Source organism: Poromitra crassiceps (assembly GCF_964638095.1).
Source record: "Poromitra crassiceps genome assembly, chromosome: 5".
Taxonomy (NCBI): Eukaryota; Metazoa; Chordata; class Actinopteri; order Beryciformes; family Melamphaidae; genus Poromitra; species Poromitra crassiceps.
In genome coordinates this window covers 65,910,169-65,932,726 of record NC_139642.1, presented here as the reverse complement: position 1 = coordinate 65,932,726, position 22,558 = coordinate 65,910,169, and the positions used below count along the sequence as shown (strand labels likewise).

The following is a 22,558-nucleotide window of genomic DNA, read 5'->3' as shown; positions in this document are numbered from 1 at the left end:
TAGGCTCTGCTACAGCCCTACACCCATGCAAAGCCCACCTCCACCCACCCAAAAGCCCACCTCCACCCACCCACCCACTCATCATGTAACTACTCCCCAACACCACAGATATAACAGCCTCGGTTCCAGAACAAAGTTACTCAGGGTGCATCTGACTGCACTATAGCAACAGTGCAGGCTGGCAACAACAATGAAAGATACTGTCAATTGCAACTGAGGGTGCAACGTTACTGCTAACTTAACAGTAATGTTATAGCTACAAAAACAAATCAGATAGCTTATGATGCAGGCATGCAGCTGCACTATTTGACAATAGAGAGGCAAAGTGAACGTCACTTCCTGCTTCAGCACTGTACCAGAGATTTTTCTTCCGCAAATTATTTTCCCATAGACATTTCGTAAAATGCTTATAAAAATAGTTTCACTTCCTCAAACCAAATGGTTCAGCTATATTTAGAATCGGGAGAACATTTCACACGGACCAAAACTTAGCGCCAAAACTCAGACTCAAATAAAGCTTCCTATATAGACTCATGCAGTATTACATACAGAGGATGATCTATTGACTGTTCCAACTAAGACAAGGCTTTACAACAAGCATTTTGCAACCAGGGTCCCTAAACTTTGGAACATGCCTTTGATGTAGAAACTACTCACTATCTACTATTGCGTTACATGATGAGTGGGTGGATGGAGGTGGGGTTTGCATGGGTGTAGGGCTTACTGTAACAGAGCCTATTTAACAGAGACCGACCCAGAGGTACACCCCAGTCAGTCATGGCTCTTCCTGGGATTCAGATGTGGACATGGAGGCTTTTTGCGTGCCTGAGCTGGATGTGTTTGGGTCAAGGCCAGGACAGGCCAGGACCGTAAGTCTACCAGTAATTCTTCAATAACCCAGGAATAGCATGTGGTGTGTTGTGAAGTTTAGTTGTGAGCTTTACAGAGGATAGGTGTACAAGTTTGGATGATGTTTTGCTGATGGATTCTCGCCTATGACACAGCATCTTGTGTATGTTTCTGTGTTTGTAGACAATACATGGTAGCCATTCCTGCAGTTCTTGAAGCTGGAGCTGAGACCCAATTCTGCGTCAATCTCCTGCAGCCCAATGAGACTCTGGTTCTGACCATGACTCTGATCTCCCCTGTGAAAAACACAGTCCTCGCACAGGAGACGTCCAACACAGAGTTGCACAGCTGCATTAAATTCAAGGTCCTCTCCAGATAGCCTCTGTTTTGTTTGATTGAGTGGAAATCAACAGTGTATCTATGGTTTTTACAGTAGGGAATGGTTGTATCTTGATTGTAGGGCTGGGTGATATGGACCAAAAGGCATAATCTCAATATGTTAAGGCTGAATGGCGATATACAATATCTCTGTATCTTCTATGAAGTGGGCTAAATATTCACTTGTAACTTGGTGCTTTCACAAAATATTTACTCAGTGATATTTTTGATAAATAATGATCAGTAATGGAGATATAATGACTAAGTGGGTAAAGGGAATAATAAGACAGAACAGTCTTTACTGTAATGCAGCCTTTTAAACCAGGAAGACAACACTTATGCAAAATCACAATATTACCGAGAATAATAATAATAACAATAACAATAATAATAATAATAATAATAATAATAATAATAATAATAATAATAATAATAATAATAATAAAGGTAATAATAATAATAATAATAATAATAATATAGATAATAATAATATTGGTATATTGCCCAGCCCTACTTCATTGTTGTCTGTAATAATATTTCCTTCACAGGCTCCTATAGTGCAGGATCAGGGGGTTCTGAATTTCGAGGTGGACGTTAAAGGCGACACATTTCATTCAAAAGAGATCAGGAAAGTCATGATCAAAGCCTATCAACCAATGACATTCGTCCAGACAGATAAACCAATCTACCTCCCAGGACAAACAGGTAATTGAGTGGATGACTTCAGTCTCTGCTATAATGTCTGTTGAATATTATAGTACCATATATGGTATAGTCGCTTCCTGTCCAGTGCATGCTGGCCTGGGATACAGTAGGTTCCAGCCCCCCTGTGACTCTCAACTGGAGAAAGTAAAGAAAATTAATAAATTAAATGAATGGATGCATGAGAACATCATTATATGTTGGCATCTTATCTTTGATTGACTATGTATTCATCTCAGATAAAAAGAGATCACCAGAGTAGATCATGAAGGATCATTTAGTATAGTTTCATCAGCCCTTTTTCATTATTTCCATTATATTATTATTTTTCATTATTGTGGAGTCGTTGTAAAAGCCATTATAATTTCTTTGCAGTGCATTTCAGAGTAATTACACTGGACACCAAGTTCAGACCCGTCAATGAGTTGGTGAGTGTTGGAACCATTGACAGTACAACAGTCCTCTCTCTCTCTCTCTCTCTCTCTCCCCCTCTCTCTCTCTCTCTCTCTCCCCCCCCCCCTCTCTCTCTCTCTCTCTTTCAGACCTTATTTAGAGACCATGTTAGAGACCTTATTTAGACACTGCATGATAATGGTGCACATTTTAAATGCTGCCTTGCTGAACTACACAGGCCAGTCGTGAAGTGTACATACATTACACAATCAGGCTACTGGTAAACCTACAGCGGTCTGGTCTTTAGCCTCTGTTGTGTGTTTAATCAGTGTGGACAAACAGCTCAATGCTGAGGCTACTGTTGGAGCCCTGGGTCAATAGGACAACCAGGGCTACTCTTAAGTAAACCTGCTGTGCTGAGGTGAAGGTCCTCAAACATGTATTGCTGATGCTGTGATTCCTCGAGTGACACTAGGTTCTCATTCTAGCAGTCCACTAACTCATGATTTAGCTGAGAATCCAATTTGAAGGAAAATGCCTAGGCTGTGACTGCAATACTTAAAACTTCTTATTTTACGGAAGAATCCTCTTCCGCACAGGAAGTGATGCATTTGAAAGTTTCCATGATAAATATGAGAAGGTAGTGGAAATAGAAGACGTTGCAGTCTACAGTGAGTGTCTTCATGTTGGACATGTACAGTAACTACAGTGAGTGTCTTCATGTTGGACATGTACAGTAACTACAGTGAGTGTCTTCATGTTGGACATGTACAGTAACTACAGTGAGTGTCTTCATGTTGGACATGTACAGTAACTACAGTGAGTGTCTTCATGTTGGACATGTACAGTAACTACAGTGAGTGTCTTCATGTTGGACATGTACAGTAACTACAGTGAGTGTCTTCATGTTGGACATGTACAGTAACTACAGTGAGTGTCTTCATGTTGGACATGTACAGTAACTACAGTGAGTGTCTTCATGTTGGACATGTACAGTAACTACAGTGAGTGTCTTCATGTTGGACATGTACAGTAACTACAGTGAGTGTCTTCATGTTGGACATGTACAGTAACTACATTGAGTGCAAAACTCCAAAGGAATGCTGTTATTATGGAATCTGTTATTATGAGAAATCACACCCAGTATAAGCGGTGCAAGTCCCCCCCACCCCCCTCTCTCTGTCACGTGTTTTCAAGGCGCTGTCTCCATAGGGTGCCAAAGCATGAGGAAGTGAATTCTCCATACATTTGCAGACGTTTCTTAAACTGCTTACATATGTGCGCACGCGTGTATGTGTGCATTTGTGCCTGCGTGTTTCACTGGCTTTGAACTATCAACCTCAAGCCTGTGTCTCTGTGCCAACTGGGAGCTGGGGGAGGGGCTTATAGGCTGCAGATCTCATGCGCATATCGACATCCCGTGCTACATCCCGTGTGAGGGACGGACACACGTGTCACTTAAAGAAGCTGCTGCACTGCTTAAATACTGCATCCTTCAAGGTTACTTATTGAAAAGCCAAAGGAACTCATGTAACCCGCGCTGTGTCGTCCCCCGCAGCTGGGAATCGAACATGGAACCTCCAGCATGCGAGGCGGACGTTCTAGCAACGAGGCTAAAAAGAATGGACTCTAATGTCTATCACTCAAGCATCACTTGCTGTGAAAGCAGCATGCTTAAAGTTTAGAACACCCCTTAGCTGTTGTAAAATCACTCTAAACCACGGCTTCTTGTGCTTATTGCTTAATTACATGCTGTTATGTAGGTTTGTATGCACAGAACCATACTAATATTAATGCAAATTATTAATATTAATATTAACTCATTGAGTGCCAGCCACTTTTGGAGAACGGACGCTCCCAGTGCCAGAGTTTTCAGAGCGTTTTCAGTGATTTCTCGAGGCCCACAGAATATTGTGTGATATTACTATGTAAACACCGAACACGCAAAAAGAACAAGGAGACTCTATTGTATCATCAGCAAAAAAAAGTTTATTGATACCATTTTCCGTTCTTTAGTTATGAGCCGGAGAAGATAGGTTGTTTTCAGCGTTTTCAGGCATTTCAAATTATAAGCTGAGATATTCAGCCTTTTGTGAAATGCAGCATTTCAAGCACATTCACTGACTCTAGATACGGTAATATTTTCTGATGTAGTGATGTGGTGTAGTTGTGTCCTGCCCTGCGTGCCCCACCCCCCCCCCCCCCCCCCCCCCCCCCCCCCAGCTGAAAACTCCTCCCCACACTAGTAACACACAGCCTCGCACCAAGCGTCTCTAGGAAGCCTGGGAAGCGCCGCCTCCCAGGCAGCGCAACATGGAGAAGCCACACGCGGACTGCAGTGAAAGGTTTGGCTTTTCAGTGTCGCGCTGCTGCTTTTCTAGCGGCTAATCATGTGGAGAAACTATGCTGACAGACAGACAGAGGCAGAAGGACTCAGTTGTGTGCGCGGATTGACTGTGTTCGCACGCACCGTCAGTTGCAGCCAGAACAATCTACATGGCTCTGGATTGCAGCATGAGCGGGTTCTCTTTCATCAAGGCTAATTCAGGCTGTGTATTCCTGACATTTCTGTAATCTGGAGAGCACTGTCGCCACCTAAGGCTTCTGTAAAATAGGTTATAGACCTCCAATAGCTACTATAGTTGTACAGGAGCTGCGGAAGGCTTTGATCGACGTCCCACCGTCAAAAAACGCATTGGACGTCGAAGGACGTCCGTGGCATTCTACGTCACTATTTAATTGGACGTCGAAGGACGTCCATGGCATTCAATGAGTTAATATTAATATTAATATTAATATTGACATTAATATTAATATTAATGTCAATATTAATATTAATGTCAATATTAATATTAATATACAGAACCATACTAATATTATTTAAGACCAGGATGGACTGATGATATAAACAACTTCTCTTTTTTTATATGACTTTTTTGTTTTTGTTCTTGCAGTACAACATCATGGAAATTGAGGTATGAATCCTGTGGTAAATATGAAAATGTCCTCAGCACAATGACACTGCAGTGACAGTTGTTAGGTTCCATTTACATCAGAATAGTTTTAAAACAATCTTGGATGAGTCATAATCTGAAAAAGATGTAGTATTACAAGCATTCTTGACTGTTTTAAAACAAAAAATAAAATCGTTTCACATTCAGGGTTCATCAGTAGATTTGTAGATGATGTGAATGTTACATTACTCTTTTAACCAGCCGAGACCAAATCTCTATGTTACAATCGCTGTACTCTGCGATGTTGCTATAGACATCTTTTGTTGGTTGTTTGCCAAAGATTCCCGTCTTCAACATCACTGCATGTTCTGCCCATCTATTTCTAACAGGATACTAACAACAACCGGATTGGACAGTGGCTGAACACCACAGCCGATGGTAAAATAGTGCAGCAGTCTTACGATTTGAACTCCGAGGCCCCCGAGGGAACCTACCAAGTCATCGTGGAGATTGGGGAAAAGAAAATATATCACAGCTTCAAGGTGGAGAAATATGGTAAGTTATGTTGCTTTGTTTACTTTCCATGACATGTAATGAATATATTCAAGAATGCTACCAATTATGTTTTGTCCACAGTTTTGCCCAAATTTGAAGTAAAGGTAAAAGCACTTGATGAAATAAGCATTGAGCAGGAAGAAATCGGAGCTGAAGTATGTGCAAAGTAAGTCATGGGACTTCTCATATTCAGACATATATAAAAAATATATATAATAATTTGGAGAGTAGAGACGCCCTTTACAAAATTATATTGATTTGTATTTATTTATTTTCTTTTAAACAGGTATACATTTGGACAGCCTGTGTCAGCCAATGTTCATATTGAGGTGTGCAGACCTCTTCGGCGTGGTTATCTGGTTGGCTTGGTTGGCACCCCTGAACATCCAGAGGGCGTCCCTGAGTTTACTGCCCCTTGTTACACAGAGACAAAACAGGTACTGTAGCCTAGTGGACAAAACAGGTACTGTAGCCTAGTGGTCTTCTCTCTGTGGCCTGATCTGTAAGCACATATCTAATGTATACATACTGTTTCACTTTAAAACACCACTGTGGAGACAGGTTACACAATAGAACACAGCAGGAATGAGTCCGGAAGTAGCATGTTGTATCCTCAGGGGGAAAGTGAAGTAGCAGGTTGTATCCTCAGGGGGAAAGTGAAGTAGCAGGTTGTATCCTCAGGGGGAAAGTGAAGTAGCATGTTGTATCCTCAGGGGGAAAGTGAAGTAGCAGGTTGTATCCTCAGGGGGAAAGTGAAGTAGCATGTTGTATCCTCAGGGGGAAAGTGAAGTAGCATGTTGTATCCTCATGGGGAAAGTGAAGTAGCAGGTTGTATCCTCAGGGGGAAAGTGAAGTAGCATGTTGTATCCTCAGGGGGAAAGTGAAGTAGCAGGTTGTATCCTCAGGGTAAAAGTGAAGTAGCAGGTTGTATCCTCAGGGGGAAAGTGAAGTAGCATGTTGTATCCTCAGGGGGAAAGTGAAGTAGCAGGTTGTATCCTCAGGGGGAAAGTGAAGTAGCAGGTTGTATCCTCAGGGGGAAAGTGAAGTAGCATGTTGTATCCTCAGGGGGAAAGTGAAGTAGCATGTTGTATCCTCAGGGGGAAAGTGAAGTAGCAGGTTGTATCCGCAGGGGGAAAGTGAAGTAGCAGGTTGTATCCTCAGGGGGAAAGTGAAGTAGCAGGTTGTATCCGCAGGGGGAAAGTGAAGTAGCAGGTTGTGTCCTCAGGGGGAAAGTGAAGTAGCAGGTTATGTCCTCAGGGGGAAAGTGAAGTAGCAGGTTGTATCCTCAGGGGGAAAGTGAAGTAGCAGGTTGTATCCGCAGGGGGAAAGTGAAGTAGCAGGTTGTATCCGCAGGGGGAAAGTGAAGTAGCAGGTTGTATCCTCAGGGGGAAAGTGAAGTAGCAGGTTGTATCCGCAGGGGGAAAGTGAAGTAGCATGTTGTATCCTCAGGGGGGAAGTGTCCTCAGGGGGAAAGTGAAGTAGCAGGTTGTGTCCTCAGGGGGAAAGTGAAGTAGCAGGTTGTATCCTCAGGGGCAAAGTGAAGTAGCAGGTTGTATCCTCAGGGGGAAAGTGAAGTAGCAGGTTGTGTCCTCAGGGGGAAAGTGAAGTAGCAGGTTGTATCCTCAGGGGGAAAGTGAAGTAGCATGTTGTATCCTCAGGGGGGAAGTGAAGTAGCAGGTTGTATCCTCAGGGGGAAAGTGAATGGACTTTTAGAATGGGGATTTCACTTAAATACATGAAATAAGGTTTGTGGTTAACAAAAATTAGCAGCTGCAGGGCCAGCTCGGCAAGCTGCAGGACGGAATCACTAAGAATCAAGTGATGCTTAGTTTTCAGGAAAGGCTTCAAAACACGTTCATACACGTATACATTGTATGTCAACCATTGATTTGATTTGATTGATTTATTTTACTTTTTAGACAGACAAGAATGGCTGTGCCACTTTTACCTTCGGCATCTCAACTTTCACAAAAGTCGCCCAAAAGATGCTGACAGATAAACTGTATCTCAGTGCCAAAGTGGAAGAGGAGGGGACAGGCAAGTCTTGACATGCATCATATTTTCAAAAAGACAACTGACTTGAACGATATGAGTCATGACCCATTCACTGTTGTCAATGATTGATCTTCTCACAGGCATCATACATCCACAAGGGAAAACCATATCGCTTTCTTATGTTGTTGGAAAACTATCTTTTGTTGATACCCCCAAGGTGTATGAACATGGATCAGTTGTGGAAGGAAAAGTAAGTGTAAAATACCTTCACTCTGCATGTCTATACTAGATCCAAATGTCACTGATATAGTCATCTTGATTTTCTGTGATACAACTCTCTGTTTCCATCAGGTTAAAGCAGTTTACTTCAATGACACACCAATTCCCAACAAGTTGGTGCACCTGTTTCTGGGAGCAAGGTGGTCAGGACATCTCATACAGAACCTCACAACTGACAGTGATGGTCTCGCCACTTTCTCATTGAACACAGCTGACCTCCATGGAGACATCAATCTCAGAGTAAGTAGACATGGGATCAAAAGCAGCTGTGCCCATACGGAAGAGGCATATATACACATATATGGACATACATCCGACACAAGGTCCACATATATGTCACATACATGTACATGTATGCACTTTGCATACAAACCCACCTGAGATATATGCATATATATGTGAGGATCATATATGTGATCCAAATATAAATTGACATATATGATCATATAGGCAATTAACATATATGAGTACTCCCATACATGTGATCATATATGCTCATGTAAGTAATGGACATATAGGATTATTCTAGCATATGTTTAGATATATGTACATATAAGCAATTAACATATAAGAATATTTCTACATATTTCCGCATATATGCAAATACAAGCAACACACATATATGTTATTCTCTTGCATATCAATATATGTGTGCATATGAGCATTAAACATATATGATTATTATTACGTATGTCAACATATATGCTCATATAATCAATTAACATATGCGGATGTTCGCATACATGTAATCATATATGTTTGTGTAAGCATTGAACATATAGGGTTAAACTTACATATGTCTACACATATGTGCATATCAGCAATTAACATATAAGAATGTACTTACATATGTAAGCATGTATGCTCATATAAGCAATTAACATATATGAGTATTCTCATACATGTGATCATATATGTTAATGCAAGTAATGGACATACAGGGTTATTCTTGCATATGTTTAGATATATGTACATATAAGCAATTAACATATAAGAATATTTCTACATATTTCCGCATATATGCAAATGCAAGCAACACACATATATGTTATTCTCTTGCATATCAAAATATGTGTGCATATGAGCATTAAACATATATGATTATTATTACGTATGTCAACATATATGCTCATATAATCAATTCACATATGCGGATGTTCGCATACATGTAATCATATATGTTTGTGTAAGCATTGAACATATAGGGTTAAACTTACATATGCCTACATATATGTGCATATCAGCAATTACCATATAAGAATTTACTTACATATGTAAGCATGTATGCTCATATAAGCAATTAACATATATGAGTACTCCCATACATGTGATCATATATGCTCATGTAAGTAATGGACATATAGGGTTATTCTTGCATATGTTTAGATATATGTACATATAAGCAATTAACATATAAGAATATTTCTACATATTTCCGCATATATGCAAATACAAGCAAAACACATATATGTTATTCTCTTGCATATCAAAATATGTGTGCATATAAGCATTACACATATATGATTATTATTACATATGTCAACATATATGCTCATATAATCAATTAACATATGCGGATGTTCGCATACATGTAATCATATATGTTTGTGTAAGCATTGAACATATAGGGTTAAACTTACATATGTCTACACATATGTGCATATCAGCAATTAACATATAAGAATGTACTTACATATGTAAGCATGTATGCTCATATAAGCAATTAACATATATGAGTATTCTCATACATGTGATCATATATGCGCATGCAAGTAATGGGCATACAGGGTTATTCTTGCATATGTTTAGATATATGTACATATAAGCAATTAACATATACGAATATTTCTACATATTTCCACATATATGCAAATACAAGCAACACACATATATGTTATTCTCTTGCATATCAACATATGTGTGCATATAAGCATTAAACATATATGATTATTATTACGTATGTCAACATATATGCTCATATAATCAATTAACATATGCGGATGTTCGCATACATGTAATCATATATGTTTGTGTAAGCATTGAACATATAGGGTTAAACTTACATATGTCTACACATATGTGCATATCAGCAATTAACATATAAGAATTTACTTACATATGTAAGCATGCATGCTCATATAAGCAATTAACATATATGAGTATTGTCATACATGTGATCATATATGTTCATGCAAGTAATGGACATACAGGGTTATTCTATTATGTTTAGATATATGTACATATAAGCAATTAACATATTAAGAATGTTTCTACATATTTCTGCGTATATGCAAATACAAGCAACACACATATATGTTATTCTCTTGCATATCAAAATATGTGTGCATTTAAGCATTAAACATATATGATTATTATTACGTATGTCAACATATATGCTCATATAATCAATTAACATATGCGGATGTTCGCATACATGTAATCATATATGTTTGTGTAAGCATTGAACATATAGGGTTAAACTTACATATGTCTACACATATGTGCATATCAGCAATTAACATATAAGAATTTACTTACATATGTAAGCATGTATGCTCATATAAGCAATTAACATATATGAGTATTCTCATACATGTGATCATATATGTGCATGCAAGTAATGGACATACAGGGTTATTATTGCATATGTTTAGATATATGTACATATAAGCAATTAACATATAATATTTCTACATATTTCTGCATATATGCAAATGCAAGCAACACACATATATGTTATTCTCTTGCATATCAAAATATGTGTGCATATAAGCATTAAACATATATGATTATTATTATGTATGTCAACATATATGCTCATATAATCAATTAACATATGCGGATGTTCGCATACATGTAATCATATATGTTTGTGTAAGCATTGAACATATAGGGTTAAACTTACATATGTCTACATATATGTGCATATCAGCAATTACCATATAAGAATTTACTTACATATGTAAGCATGTATGCTCATATAAGCAATTAACATATATGAGTATTGTCATACTTGTGATCATATATGTTCATGCAAGTAATGGACATACAAGGTTATTCTATTATGTTTAGATATATGTACATATAAGCAATTAACATATAAGAATGTTTCTACATATGTCTGCGTATATGCAAATACAAGCAACACACATATATGTTATTCTCTTGCATATCAAAATATGTGTGCATTTAAGCATTAAACATATATGATTATTATTACGTATGTCAACATATATGCTCATATAATCAATTAACATATGCGGATGTTCGCATACATGTAATCATATATGTTTGTGTAAGCATTGAACATATAGGGTTAAACTTACATATGTCTACATATATGTGCATATCAGCAATTAACATATAAGAATTTACTTACATATGCAAGCATGTTTGCTCATATAAGCAATTAACATATGAGTATTCTCATACATGTGATCATATATGTTCATACAAGTAATGGACATACAGGGTTATTCTCGCATATGTTTAGATATATGTACATATAAGCAATTAACATATAATAATATTTCTACATATTTCCGCATATATGCAAATACAAGCAACACACATATATGTTATTCTCTTCCATATCAAAATATGTGTTCGTATAAGCATTAAACATATATGATTACTATTATGTATGTCAACATATATGCTCATATAATCAGTTAACATATGCGGATATTCTCATACATGTAATCATATATGTTTGTGTACGCATTGAACATATAGGGTTAAACTTACATATGTCTACATATATGTGTATATCAGCAATTAACATAGAAGACTTTACTTACATATGTCTACATATATGTGTATATCAGCAATTAACATGACTTTACTGACATATGTCAGCAGGTATGCTCATATAAGCAATTAACATATATGAGTATTCTCATACATGTGATCATCTATGTTCATGTAAGTAATCCAGGGTGCAGCAGAGAGACTGGTTGGAGGGGGCGTGAACATTTCTCCAGAATTTGCATGGAAGTCCCATGATGCATTTGGGGCAGAGATTAGGGATCTAATATGGTTAATAACTCCACAGGATTTAATTTATGAAGCTTTTAAATTATATATTTGGAATCAGCTTTACGATGAGCTTCTAAATCATATATAATATATAATGTTTACACTAAAACCATAATATAGACTGTGGGGCATTTTAATGACTCCACTGTCAAAAAACCCTTATTTTTAAATCTCATGCACACTGGACAAACCTTGAAAATATCCAGTAGTGCTGGAAGTCTTGCACAAAACTAACCATTTTCATGGTGGGTTTCACTTCTGAGATGTTGTTCAATCAAAAATAATTTGGAAAATTACATCTCTTTTAATTAAGAGATATGTGTTTTGATTCCATACATGTTCATATATTGTGATATCTATGCACATATATCCTGGATATATAGGTGGATATATGTCGAATAGAGATAAATACATACAGTTATACACAGGTAATAGTCATATATGTTCATATAAAATAAAACATATATGTATGTATAGTTATTATTCATATATAGTTTTATATGTATTAACCATATATGCCCGTATAGTGTCAATACATACAAATGTACATATAATTAATTGCCATATGTGTCCATATACAATCTATACATGTATGCACATATATAATTATACAGGACAAACATATATGGACCATATATGAAACGTTCCAATTCCATACATGTTCATATATTGTGATATATATGCACATATATGCACATCTATCCTGGATATATAGGTGGATATATGTCGAATACAGATAAATACATACAGTTATACACAGGTAATAGTATTATATGTTCATATAAAATAAAACATATGTATGTATAGTTATTATTCATATATAGTTATATATGTATTAACCATATATGCCCGTATACTGTCAATGCATACAAATGTACATATAATTAATTGCCATATGTGTCCATATACAATCTATACATGTATGCACATATATAATTATAAAGGACAAACATATATGGACCATATATGAAACGTTCCAATTCCATACATGTTCATCTATTGTGATATATATGCACATATATGCACGCATATCCTGGATATATAGGTGGATATATGTCGAATACAGGTAAATACATACAGTTATACACAGGTAATAGTCATATATGTTCATATAAAATAAAACATATATGTATGTATAGTTATTATTCATATATAGTTTTATATGTATTAAGCATATATGTCCGTATAGTGTCAATGCATACAAATGTACATATAATTAATTACCATATGTGTCCATATACAATCTATACATGTATGCACATATATAATTATATAGGACTAACATATATGGACCATATATGAAACGTTCCAATTCCATACATGTTCATATATTGTGATACATATGCACATATATGCACATATATCCTGGATATATATGTGGATATATGTCGAATACTTATATGAACATATACTACATGTATGTTTACTACATATATGTGTATATATGCCTCTTCCGTATGGGTGACCTGACCTCTGACCTGTCACCACTCTCAAAGCAGGGTTTCTAAACACACTGTTGGAAGCGTGCCGACGTAAGAGGTTGGGTCTGACCACGTGAGACCAGGAAGTGGCTGGTTAACATGAACATTGGTTGCTTTGCTGAATGAATCTGCTGATAGTTATGACTTCAGACAAAGCTCTGTTGACTCTGTCCTAAGGTCTAGATGATCTGAAATCCTCCATTGATATAATAGCTGATTGTTCAGAGTTTTGTACCTTTTAAGAGTAGTGCTATTTTTTATTTGTATTCCCATCAAGACTGATCAGACCTTTTGCCTTTTTCTCTCGTCTTTGTTCTGCCATCCAGGTTAGCGTCACACCAAAGCGTGAGTACCATGGTTACAGGACTCCATACTATGAGACTGGGGAACACTCCCTGTCTTTGGTGGAACTCTCTACACCCGACACTAAATCAGTCAGCTCCCTGGAGGTGAAGACACAGGGGGAAACATTTCCCTGTGGTGGACAGCAGAAGATCTCCATTCAGTACACTATAGTTGGAGAGAGGCAGGGCTCTGTGGATGTGATGTATCTGGTGAGTGGTGTGATGTATCTATCTATCTATCTATCTATCTATCTATCTATCTATCTATCTATCTATCTATCTATCTATCTATCTATCTATAGTATCTATCTATCTATCTATCTATCTATAGTATCTATCTATCTATCTATCTATAGTATCTATCTATCTATCTATCTATCTATCTATAGTATCTATCTATCTATCATCTATCTATCTATAGTATCTATCTATCTATCTATCTATAGTATCTATATATCTATCTATCTATCTACAGTATCTATCTATCTATCTATCTATCTATCTATCTATAGTATATATCTATCTATCTATCTATCTACAGTATCTATCTATCTATCTATCTATTTTTATATCTATAAAAGGGAGCAAGTGGGCAATCTCTGTCTGTCTGTTCTGTTTCAATGTTTGTCCTATTGATGATGTCATAGGCATTGTGACATTACTGATAATGTCATAGGCATTGTGACATCATCAGTGATCATAGACATTGTGACATCATTATGATGTCATCAGTGAGTGATGTCATCAGTGATGCAAAGTTGGGCAAATGTGCGCTGCGCATGCCAATAGAGCAGGCGAGGTCACGCAGCAGCATGCCTTGTGGTCAGAAAATTTCACTTGTTTTAAGGAGTAACTAGCCCACAAACCCAAATCTTGACACTGAACAGGTCATCTGCTACTGGCTGGCCTTTGTGCTAGGTGATGTCACCCTCTATAGTCTATAGTACAACAGCGTTCCATTGCTCACTGTAAATGAGCAATTTACAGTGAGCGCCATGACTTTACTGCTCAAAAGTAACGACACCACGCAGGGCGGCTGGAAGTCACTTTAAGCAGGGGGTGCTGGGAGGAAGGGACTCTCGGTGGGGCCCGCAAGGGCCAAATAGCATGTCAAGTTCACATTTCTTTATTGCCAGATAAAACAATTCGTATTGGTTGTTGGTTGGTTCAACACAACATGTGCGTGCATGCGTGCTTCTTCTTCTTCTCTACCCTACAAGCAACTTCCTTGATTGTTATTGTTGATAATTCTATTTAAATATGCTACATTTTCAGTATATCAATAATGCAATAATTTCCCGAAACATTCCAAAACAAGAAAGAAACATAGTGCACTGCAAAATATTTTTAATTACATTTGTAAAAGAAAAATGGGAAAAAATCTCGCCACTAGGGGGTGCTGCAGCACCTGCAGCTCCCGTACTTCCCGCGGCCCTGACACCACAAGGAACAATGGTAATGTTATGACTCTGAATGCATTTGGTTATAAGACTCATTCTTTCATTTATTCATTTGTCGCTCCAGATCTTATCCAGAGGAGCCATCGTCAAGCAAGGATTGATGCAGGCTGAAGTGACAGGTGGTCCAGGTAAAGAGCATGATTTTGACAGGTGGTCCAGGTAAAGAGCATGGTTTTGACAGGTGGTCCAGGTAAAGAGCGTGGTTTTGACAGGTGGTCCAGGTAAAGAGCGTTGTTTTGATGATCAGTTCAGGGATCAACTTATTTCCATAAAGGCCCACTGTTAGCTTGGAGCGTGCTTTGACTCATCACATTTAATTATTTTGTTTTATTTGAGTCACAGTAGAGAGTGTATTGAGATGGTATTAAAGTATTGAGATGGTATTAAAGTATTGAGATGGTATTAAAGTATTGAGATGGTATTAAAGTATTATTATAGCTGCTACTTCTACCAGAACTTCCTACTCCATTAGATTACTCTTAACTACCACACCGCTTGGACTGTAAATTCCTATTTAATGCCTATTCAACTTGTACTGTAAATTCATATTTAATGCCTATTTAACACTCCTATTCGTGTACATATTGTATATACAGCATTGGACTGCACTTGCAATGTTGTGATTTTGTCTTTTAGATATTTTTCCTTTTATCTCTGAATATTGATATGAGCGCTATACGCTGCATAGCCTCCTTACACTAGAACAAATCTAATCTTGCATATTGTGGCAATCAAAGTGATTGTGATTCTGAGAGAGACAGGAAAGAGACGCCCCAGCCCAGAAATATTTCACTTTCAAATGATGCTCTGAGCTTTTGATTCAGTAACTGACAGTTTGTGACAGCTAGACATGGATTTACATGTACTTTGGGTCTGTAAAAAAGTTAGTGTATATTGGTAATATTTGTACAAATCAGAGTAGATCTACATACAGTAAGTGTACCTGGAATACTTTATGAAAGTTCCACAAATCTTGGTTTCCATTTACAGGTCAAACTCAATGTGAATCTACAGCTATAATTTATATTATAATTGATCATGTGAATAAGGATTAGTATCAGATCAGAATTGATGACACGGGTTGGTTTGCTGTTTCAGTGACTGAGGGAGAGGTGTCCTTCATGTTGGAAGTGTCTCCAGAGATGGCTCCCCTGGTCCAGGTTCTGGCTTACACAATCCTCCCCAGTGAGACTGTGATCGCCCACAGCGCTGACTTCTCCACCGAGAAATGCTTCAGTCACAAGGTCAGTGTGGGAAGAGACAAGTCTGACCTCGCTAGATTTAGGCTTAGCCGGATAAGTCGTTTGCTAATCAGGTGGCGAGCATCTGATTGGCTGGGCTGTAATGGAAGTCCATCAGTCCATCAGTGCATTGGTGCACTGTTCAAAATGTACTGCCTCACGAGTTGCCTCACGCAACTTGGTCAATTCATGTTTGTCACGCATTTTGTTTTGGCCTTACGGGGCAGAAGAGTTGTGCCCCAGGCTACTACGACACTAAGGTCAAGGTGGTGTGTGTGTGTGTGTGTGTGTGTGTGTGTGTGTGTGTGTGTGTGTGTGTGTGTGTGTGTGTGTGTGTGTGTGTGTGTGTGTGTGTGTTGTGTGTGTGTGTGTGTGTGTGTGTGTGTGTGTGTGTGTGTGTGTGTGTGTGTGTGTGTGTGTGTGTGTGTGTGTGTGTGTGTGTGTGTGTGTGTGTGTGTTTCAGGTGTCACTGGAGTTTTCTCCATCCTCAGCCGTCCCAGGAGAGGAGAACACCCTGCACCTGTCGGCCCAGCCAGGCTCCCTGTGTGGCCTCAGCGCTGTTGACCAGAGTGTCCTCATCAAGGAGCCAGACAGCAAGCTGGATGCAGACAAGGTGACGGCTGGAATCAACCACAAGACTTTCTATACATCATTTACTTTGTTTTACTCTCATCATCGACATCCTCTGCATTACATCAGTCGCCTAGAGCAGTGTTTCTGCCCATGACCCGTGTGTAGGCTGTGAGGTGTGTAGGCTGCGAGGTGTGTAGGCTGCGAGGTGTGTAGGCTGCAGGGTGGGTGGTGGGGGGGTTCACTCCCTGCTCTCATTGGCTAGCTCGCTGCACGCTCTTAGGGAGTGACAGGATCAGAGTCTAGACGCCTACTGATAGAGAATAAAATCTATTCTTTCCGCTAAAATGTATATGTAAATGTATATCACAGCTTATCTAATACCAAATGAATTGAGCCTTGAGTCCAGGAAGATTTACCATAAAAGTATATTTAATAGCTTACATTCTCTGCAATACATGTATATTGACAGAGGGCTGAACCTCAATGTACACATTCTGATATGTCATACAGAGTCAATTGTTCAGCAATATGGCCGACAGTGTAACATAGATTTATAGGCAGAGGAGGAAAAGGCAGAGAGGGGGGGTGTGTGCCGTGCAGGCTCCTGTCTGTATCAATTGTTATGGTACACGATGCACTGGACAAGGTCTCAGCAAGCAAAAGGAGAAGTCCTCTCTATGGGGCTGGGGGAGAAGTCAGTGTGCTATGGGTCAGAGCAGTCATGTCATAATGTGTATGCAATTATAGCTTATAGCTTATTGATTAGGAAATATTGATTAGGAAATGGCATGGAACTTATATTTTTCTCCAACAATCCACCCAATTGTTATGTTCATCAACTATAACAATAAATAACAAAATTTAAGTTCACTATTCAATATAATGCTTGTATCTGTACTTAATTGTGGGCCAGGGCTGGGCAGGGGGGGTTTTGAAAACATAGGAAACATTAAACACTTGAAAGAACACAGAATTTTTGATCAATATGCAGTCCAGCGCAGTCTCAGTTCATATCACAGCATCTCCATTATCTATTGGAAAGAGAAAGCAGATTTTAGTGATATAATGACAAAATTACATCACCACTGCGGCTATAATATATATAGGAGTGGGCCTACTAATCTTAACTCTATATGGTTCAATGCAAATAGTCTAATATCATTATAATGCATTGAACTTAATATTCAGTGTGTTCCAAATCACACTTAAATCTTTTCCAGCTTCACTTTATTCAACGCTCGAGTCCTTCGGACCTTCCTCTAAAAGGAATCATGTTAAGTATTCACAACAGGAACAATATTTTCAAAGTAATCACAACAACAACAATATTTCTCATCTTATGTGATGACTCTAGTTCATTCATTTATTTGTTTGTTCCTGGTGCTGTTGTTGTAATTGTTGTTATTAAAAACTATTTAATAGCCCAACTCCATGCAGTGGTTTAATTTCTTTTTAGAACTATTTTATTCTATTTCTAGTTTTAATATTGGTTTGTTTTGGAATAGGAACTGAAACTTTCTAAAATGCAAAACATTCATAACATTGATTAATCATATTCATTAAAACATAATCACAGTATCATATAACTGATTATTCTTAAAATGATACTTTAAAACACTTAATTTTATTTAATATTGAAAATAGAAAGAATTTTCTTTACTCTAGTGAGCACAGTTAAACGTACTCTCTCTAGTAGTTTACTAGGGAGCACAGTACTCAAAGTACAGACTTTAGTGCTGGTGTGAAGGTTTTCTGTGACGTACAACCTGTAACTATAAACATTAGATTTCACAATGTGCCTGTATTTTAGACAAAATAACTTCATTACAAGTTATTAGTACAACAAGTACGTACATACGGCAGATAATGTTTTGAGATACTCTGTGAGTACATATTCAATTGTTTATTTTATAATTTGTTTGCAATGAACCTCATAAACAAGATGGCTCCTTGAGTCTGCCTTTCAAGTTTACAGATTTCGTGGACTTGTCTTGAGTGGGCTGGATGAATTCCCAAAAAAAACTGCTTTAAGAGCTAGCTTATTGGGGTGGGTCAGTCCCCAGACTGAGGCAAAACAACAATACTCTAAACGCAAACTCAAGTGTAATCTCGTCCTCAGAGGCCATTGGCTTATCTATAGATACTTTTGAAAACATCTCACCGTATTTAAGTGTAAATTTTGCTTATGTGTATATCAAACCAAAAGTTAAATGTTGGTTTGCCCACTTAATTTGATTTCTCATCCACCCAATTGGTGGTTGATAAATGTGCATTTTTCTGTTTAAGAAAATACTTCAGATTCAGATTATCGTACACAGGAAGTCTTCAAACTTCACACACAATCTATTATGATTTATTTTCAAAATAATAATAATCAACAGTCTATATATTACTAATTGGTTGATTCAAATTTGCTTACTGCACTTTAAATAATGCAGAGCTTACTCCACTCTATTGATTCATAACAAACAAACATTTCATTCAATCACATACTGTGGGGTTTGAACCTGGGGCTTGTTTCGACATTCAATTTCATAATGTGTAATACTGTGGGGTTTGAACCTGTGACAGGGCTTATCTCTCCGACCTAGAAAGGCGGTGGCTGGCTCACTGTTTGCTCAAAGGTTTTGGGGATCCAATTGTTTCTGGCTAAGTTTAACCTTGTTGGAAGACTGACTGTTCCAAGGAAACATAAACAAATTATTTCAGCCTGCTATGTTCCATCACATTGGGCCAGCTATAGGGGAAGATTGACCATCGCTACTTGGGCCAATTGAATCAACAAGATGGCTGTTTGTCCACTCGCTGCTCCCGTTTTTTATATCGGCATTTGTTCGCGTAATGTCCTCTTTTTCTGCAGTAGTTGCATTTATCGTAGCCTTTATAACGAGTGTGGTTTCGAGGCACATGCATGGTGTACTTGTATGGGGAACTTCCTGAATTGTCAATGCGTACTGGCATGTGGTCAGCTGATATAGAATGCTGAACCATCTGATCTGGCAAATGATTTGGGTCTGTTTGTATGTTCACAGGTATCTGCTTGGCCATATTTAAAACACTTTGTTCGCCTTTTGTGTCAAATATCCCGTCCCTACATAAGTCCGACAGAGCTGCTATAGTCTGATCAAAATCTGCTGTGTGCCAATCTTTTTCAGATATCTTGTAGGCAGTTGCAATCTCGGGACGTAAACAATTCATGAGTATTTGTACAGCTAACAAATTTTGCTGATCCACTCCAACAGAATTGTCCCACGTCATTTGAAACCGCTGTATGAAATGAAAAGTGTCTTCCTTCAGACCTTGTGTACAGGAAATGACTTTACTATAATCTACTGAGTCTCTGGCTGACCTTTTGATCGATTCCAGACATATTTCTCTTATCCAATCTTCCCTGGAATAATTTCCTCCTGTTGTTGCTGCTATCCAATTTTCATTCCCATCTCCCACTGGAAACGAGAAATTTTTGTGTACACTTTTCCACTCCAGATTGTAAGCCAGTGACAACAATTGTCTCACATCCGGAATCAAGCAGTCATACAAACTTATCATTTGAGCTAGCCAGCTATGGAAAGCAATGGGTCTTTTTAAAGGATCTGGACTGTCCTTAAGCATGCTTCGTGCTTCCTGGGGGGTCCATGGTTTGAGAATGGCTGTATTATCACACATTATCTTGGGGGCAATTAGATGAGGATGGTCAGGTTTATCAGTGAGTGACTCTGTGCTGCTAGTGTGAATTTGTTCTTCATCAAGGTTAGACTGTATCGCATGTTTAGGGTCAATTTGGTCTGAATCCCTTTTCTCTGAGTCAGTTTTTTTCATATCTGGCATGGGAGCCTTATTTTTGTCCATGTCAGAGCAAGGCACTCTCGTTGCGTTGCCTTGGGAAAGCTGATGATGCCTATCAGCAACATGCTTCCAACCTCTTATGCATTCTGTCACATAAGACTCTGACCATTGGAGATTGGGTGATTGTCTGGCTGCAATTTGCATGTATCCAATCTTATCTTTATCAAAAGATCCTCCTACAGGCCAGAGGCCTCTGGTACCTGTATTAAGATCATACATGAAAGGTATAACATAATTTTCTCCTAATTTTAAACGTACTATGTCAGCACATGAGCCAGGTGGTATGGGGGGCATGTTTTTCTTTTCATGCTGTCTAAGAATGTCTCTCGCCCGCAGACGTTCCGCTTTTCGTAGTTTCCAAGGTTCTGGCTGCCCACTCTCCGACCTATTATCACTCATTTTTTACAGGTCTCAGAGAGGGAATCAAACCATTTTTACAGTATGAGACAGGAAAAGAGGGAGAGAGCTGCTTATCTCAATTGTCTTTTTGGGGCTGTGCTCTATGAAAATTGTCAACACTGCTGGTGTACGCATTTGTCTCTCTCTCTCGTAAAACACTCCACTTTGTTGCTTAAGCAAAGCACTGATTTAACTAGTTTACTGTGAATGTCCCATTTTATATAAATGTCTCATTTATTCACATTCAAAACACTTTATATTTCAGTCTTGCATTACGCACCAAGGGTATTAAAATAGCTTACTTCATTGAGAGAGAGAGAGACAGCTACTGTTTTTGTTTATCACTTACTTGTGATCTTGAGGTGTCCGTGTGTGTGTAAAGTAATTTACAACACCTTACCTTTTAGTCGATGTGGGGTGGTGACAGAGGGACGGTTGTTCTCCTGTTGACCAGTTCCGTCCGTGTGTGGGGTATCTGGAATTTACAAATTTGGTGACAGATCAATTTGTTCGATGGACAATTGATTCTGTATTTTGGGATTGGCTAAAATACACTTTTTGCAAACTTCCTTCAATTTTTGCTCCTTTAAAATAGGCTTCTTAAGAAATTGTGTTGTTTTACAATGAAACAGCTGCTTATTTTTGGTTGTTTGTTTGTTACATGCTTGTTACACATTGTGGGAATCTCAAAAAACTTATCAACCATATTGCTATACAACTATGATTGATTACAAAAGCATCAACTTGGTCCTGCGTTTGGACCTGTTGCTGGACTTGTTATGTCCTCTTAATAGCCTCAACTAAGTCCTGCTATCGGACCTGTTGCTGGACCTGTTTCACAAAAGCCTCAACTAGGTCCTGTTTGCTTGGACCTGTTGCTGGACCTCATTTAAAAGGAGATCCATAATGAAAAGACCCATTTGTTCAAAAGCATCAACTTGGTCCTGCTTCCTTGGACCTGTTGCTGGACCTACAGTATTTATAGATCCATATCACAAAAGCCTTTTGATAAACCCACAACATGCAAATATTTCAGATTCTTTTAAATATCAGATGACAGCTCAGTAATGA

General features: G+C 38.2%; 1 protein-coding gene across 1 annotated transcript in view; it reads left to right on the top strand.

The window, feature by feature from the left end:
- Positions 1-777: 777 nt before the first annotated feature.
- LOC310776707 (alpha-2-macroglobulin-like) overlaps positions 778-22,558 on the top strand; it is a gene marked incomplete at both ends in the record, with an annotated part of 47,044 nt that continues 25,263 nt past the window's right edge. Inside the window, 15 exons of the mRNA XM_083636863.1 lie at positions 778-869; positions 1,033-1,213; positions 1,776-1,932; positions 2,305-2,357; positions 5,277-5,297; positions 5,666-5,831; positions 5,913-5,997; positions 6,118-6,268; positions 7,751-7,868; positions 7,967-8,076; positions 8,178-8,345; positions 13,951-14,178; positions 15,493-15,556; positions 16,527-16,672; positions 17,133-17,282. Of these exons, the coding sequence (XP_083492989.1) occupies positions 778-869; positions 1,033-1,213; positions 1,776-1,932; positions 2,305-2,357; positions 5,277-5,297; positions 5,666-5,831; positions 5,913-5,997; positions 6,118-6,268; positions 7,751-7,868; positions 7,967-8,076; positions 8,178-8,345; positions 13,951-14,178; positions 15,493-15,556; positions 16,527-16,672; positions 17,133-17,282 (1,890 nt within the window). The remainder of the gene's footprint in view (positions 870-1,032; positions 1,214-1,775; positions 1,933-2,304; positions 2,358-5,276; positions 5,298-5,665; positions 5,832-5,912; positions 5,998-6,117; positions 6,269-7,750; positions 7,869-7,966; positions 8,077-8,177; positions 8,346-13,950; positions 14,179-15,492; positions 15,557-16,526; positions 16,673-17,132; positions 17,283-22,558) is intronic.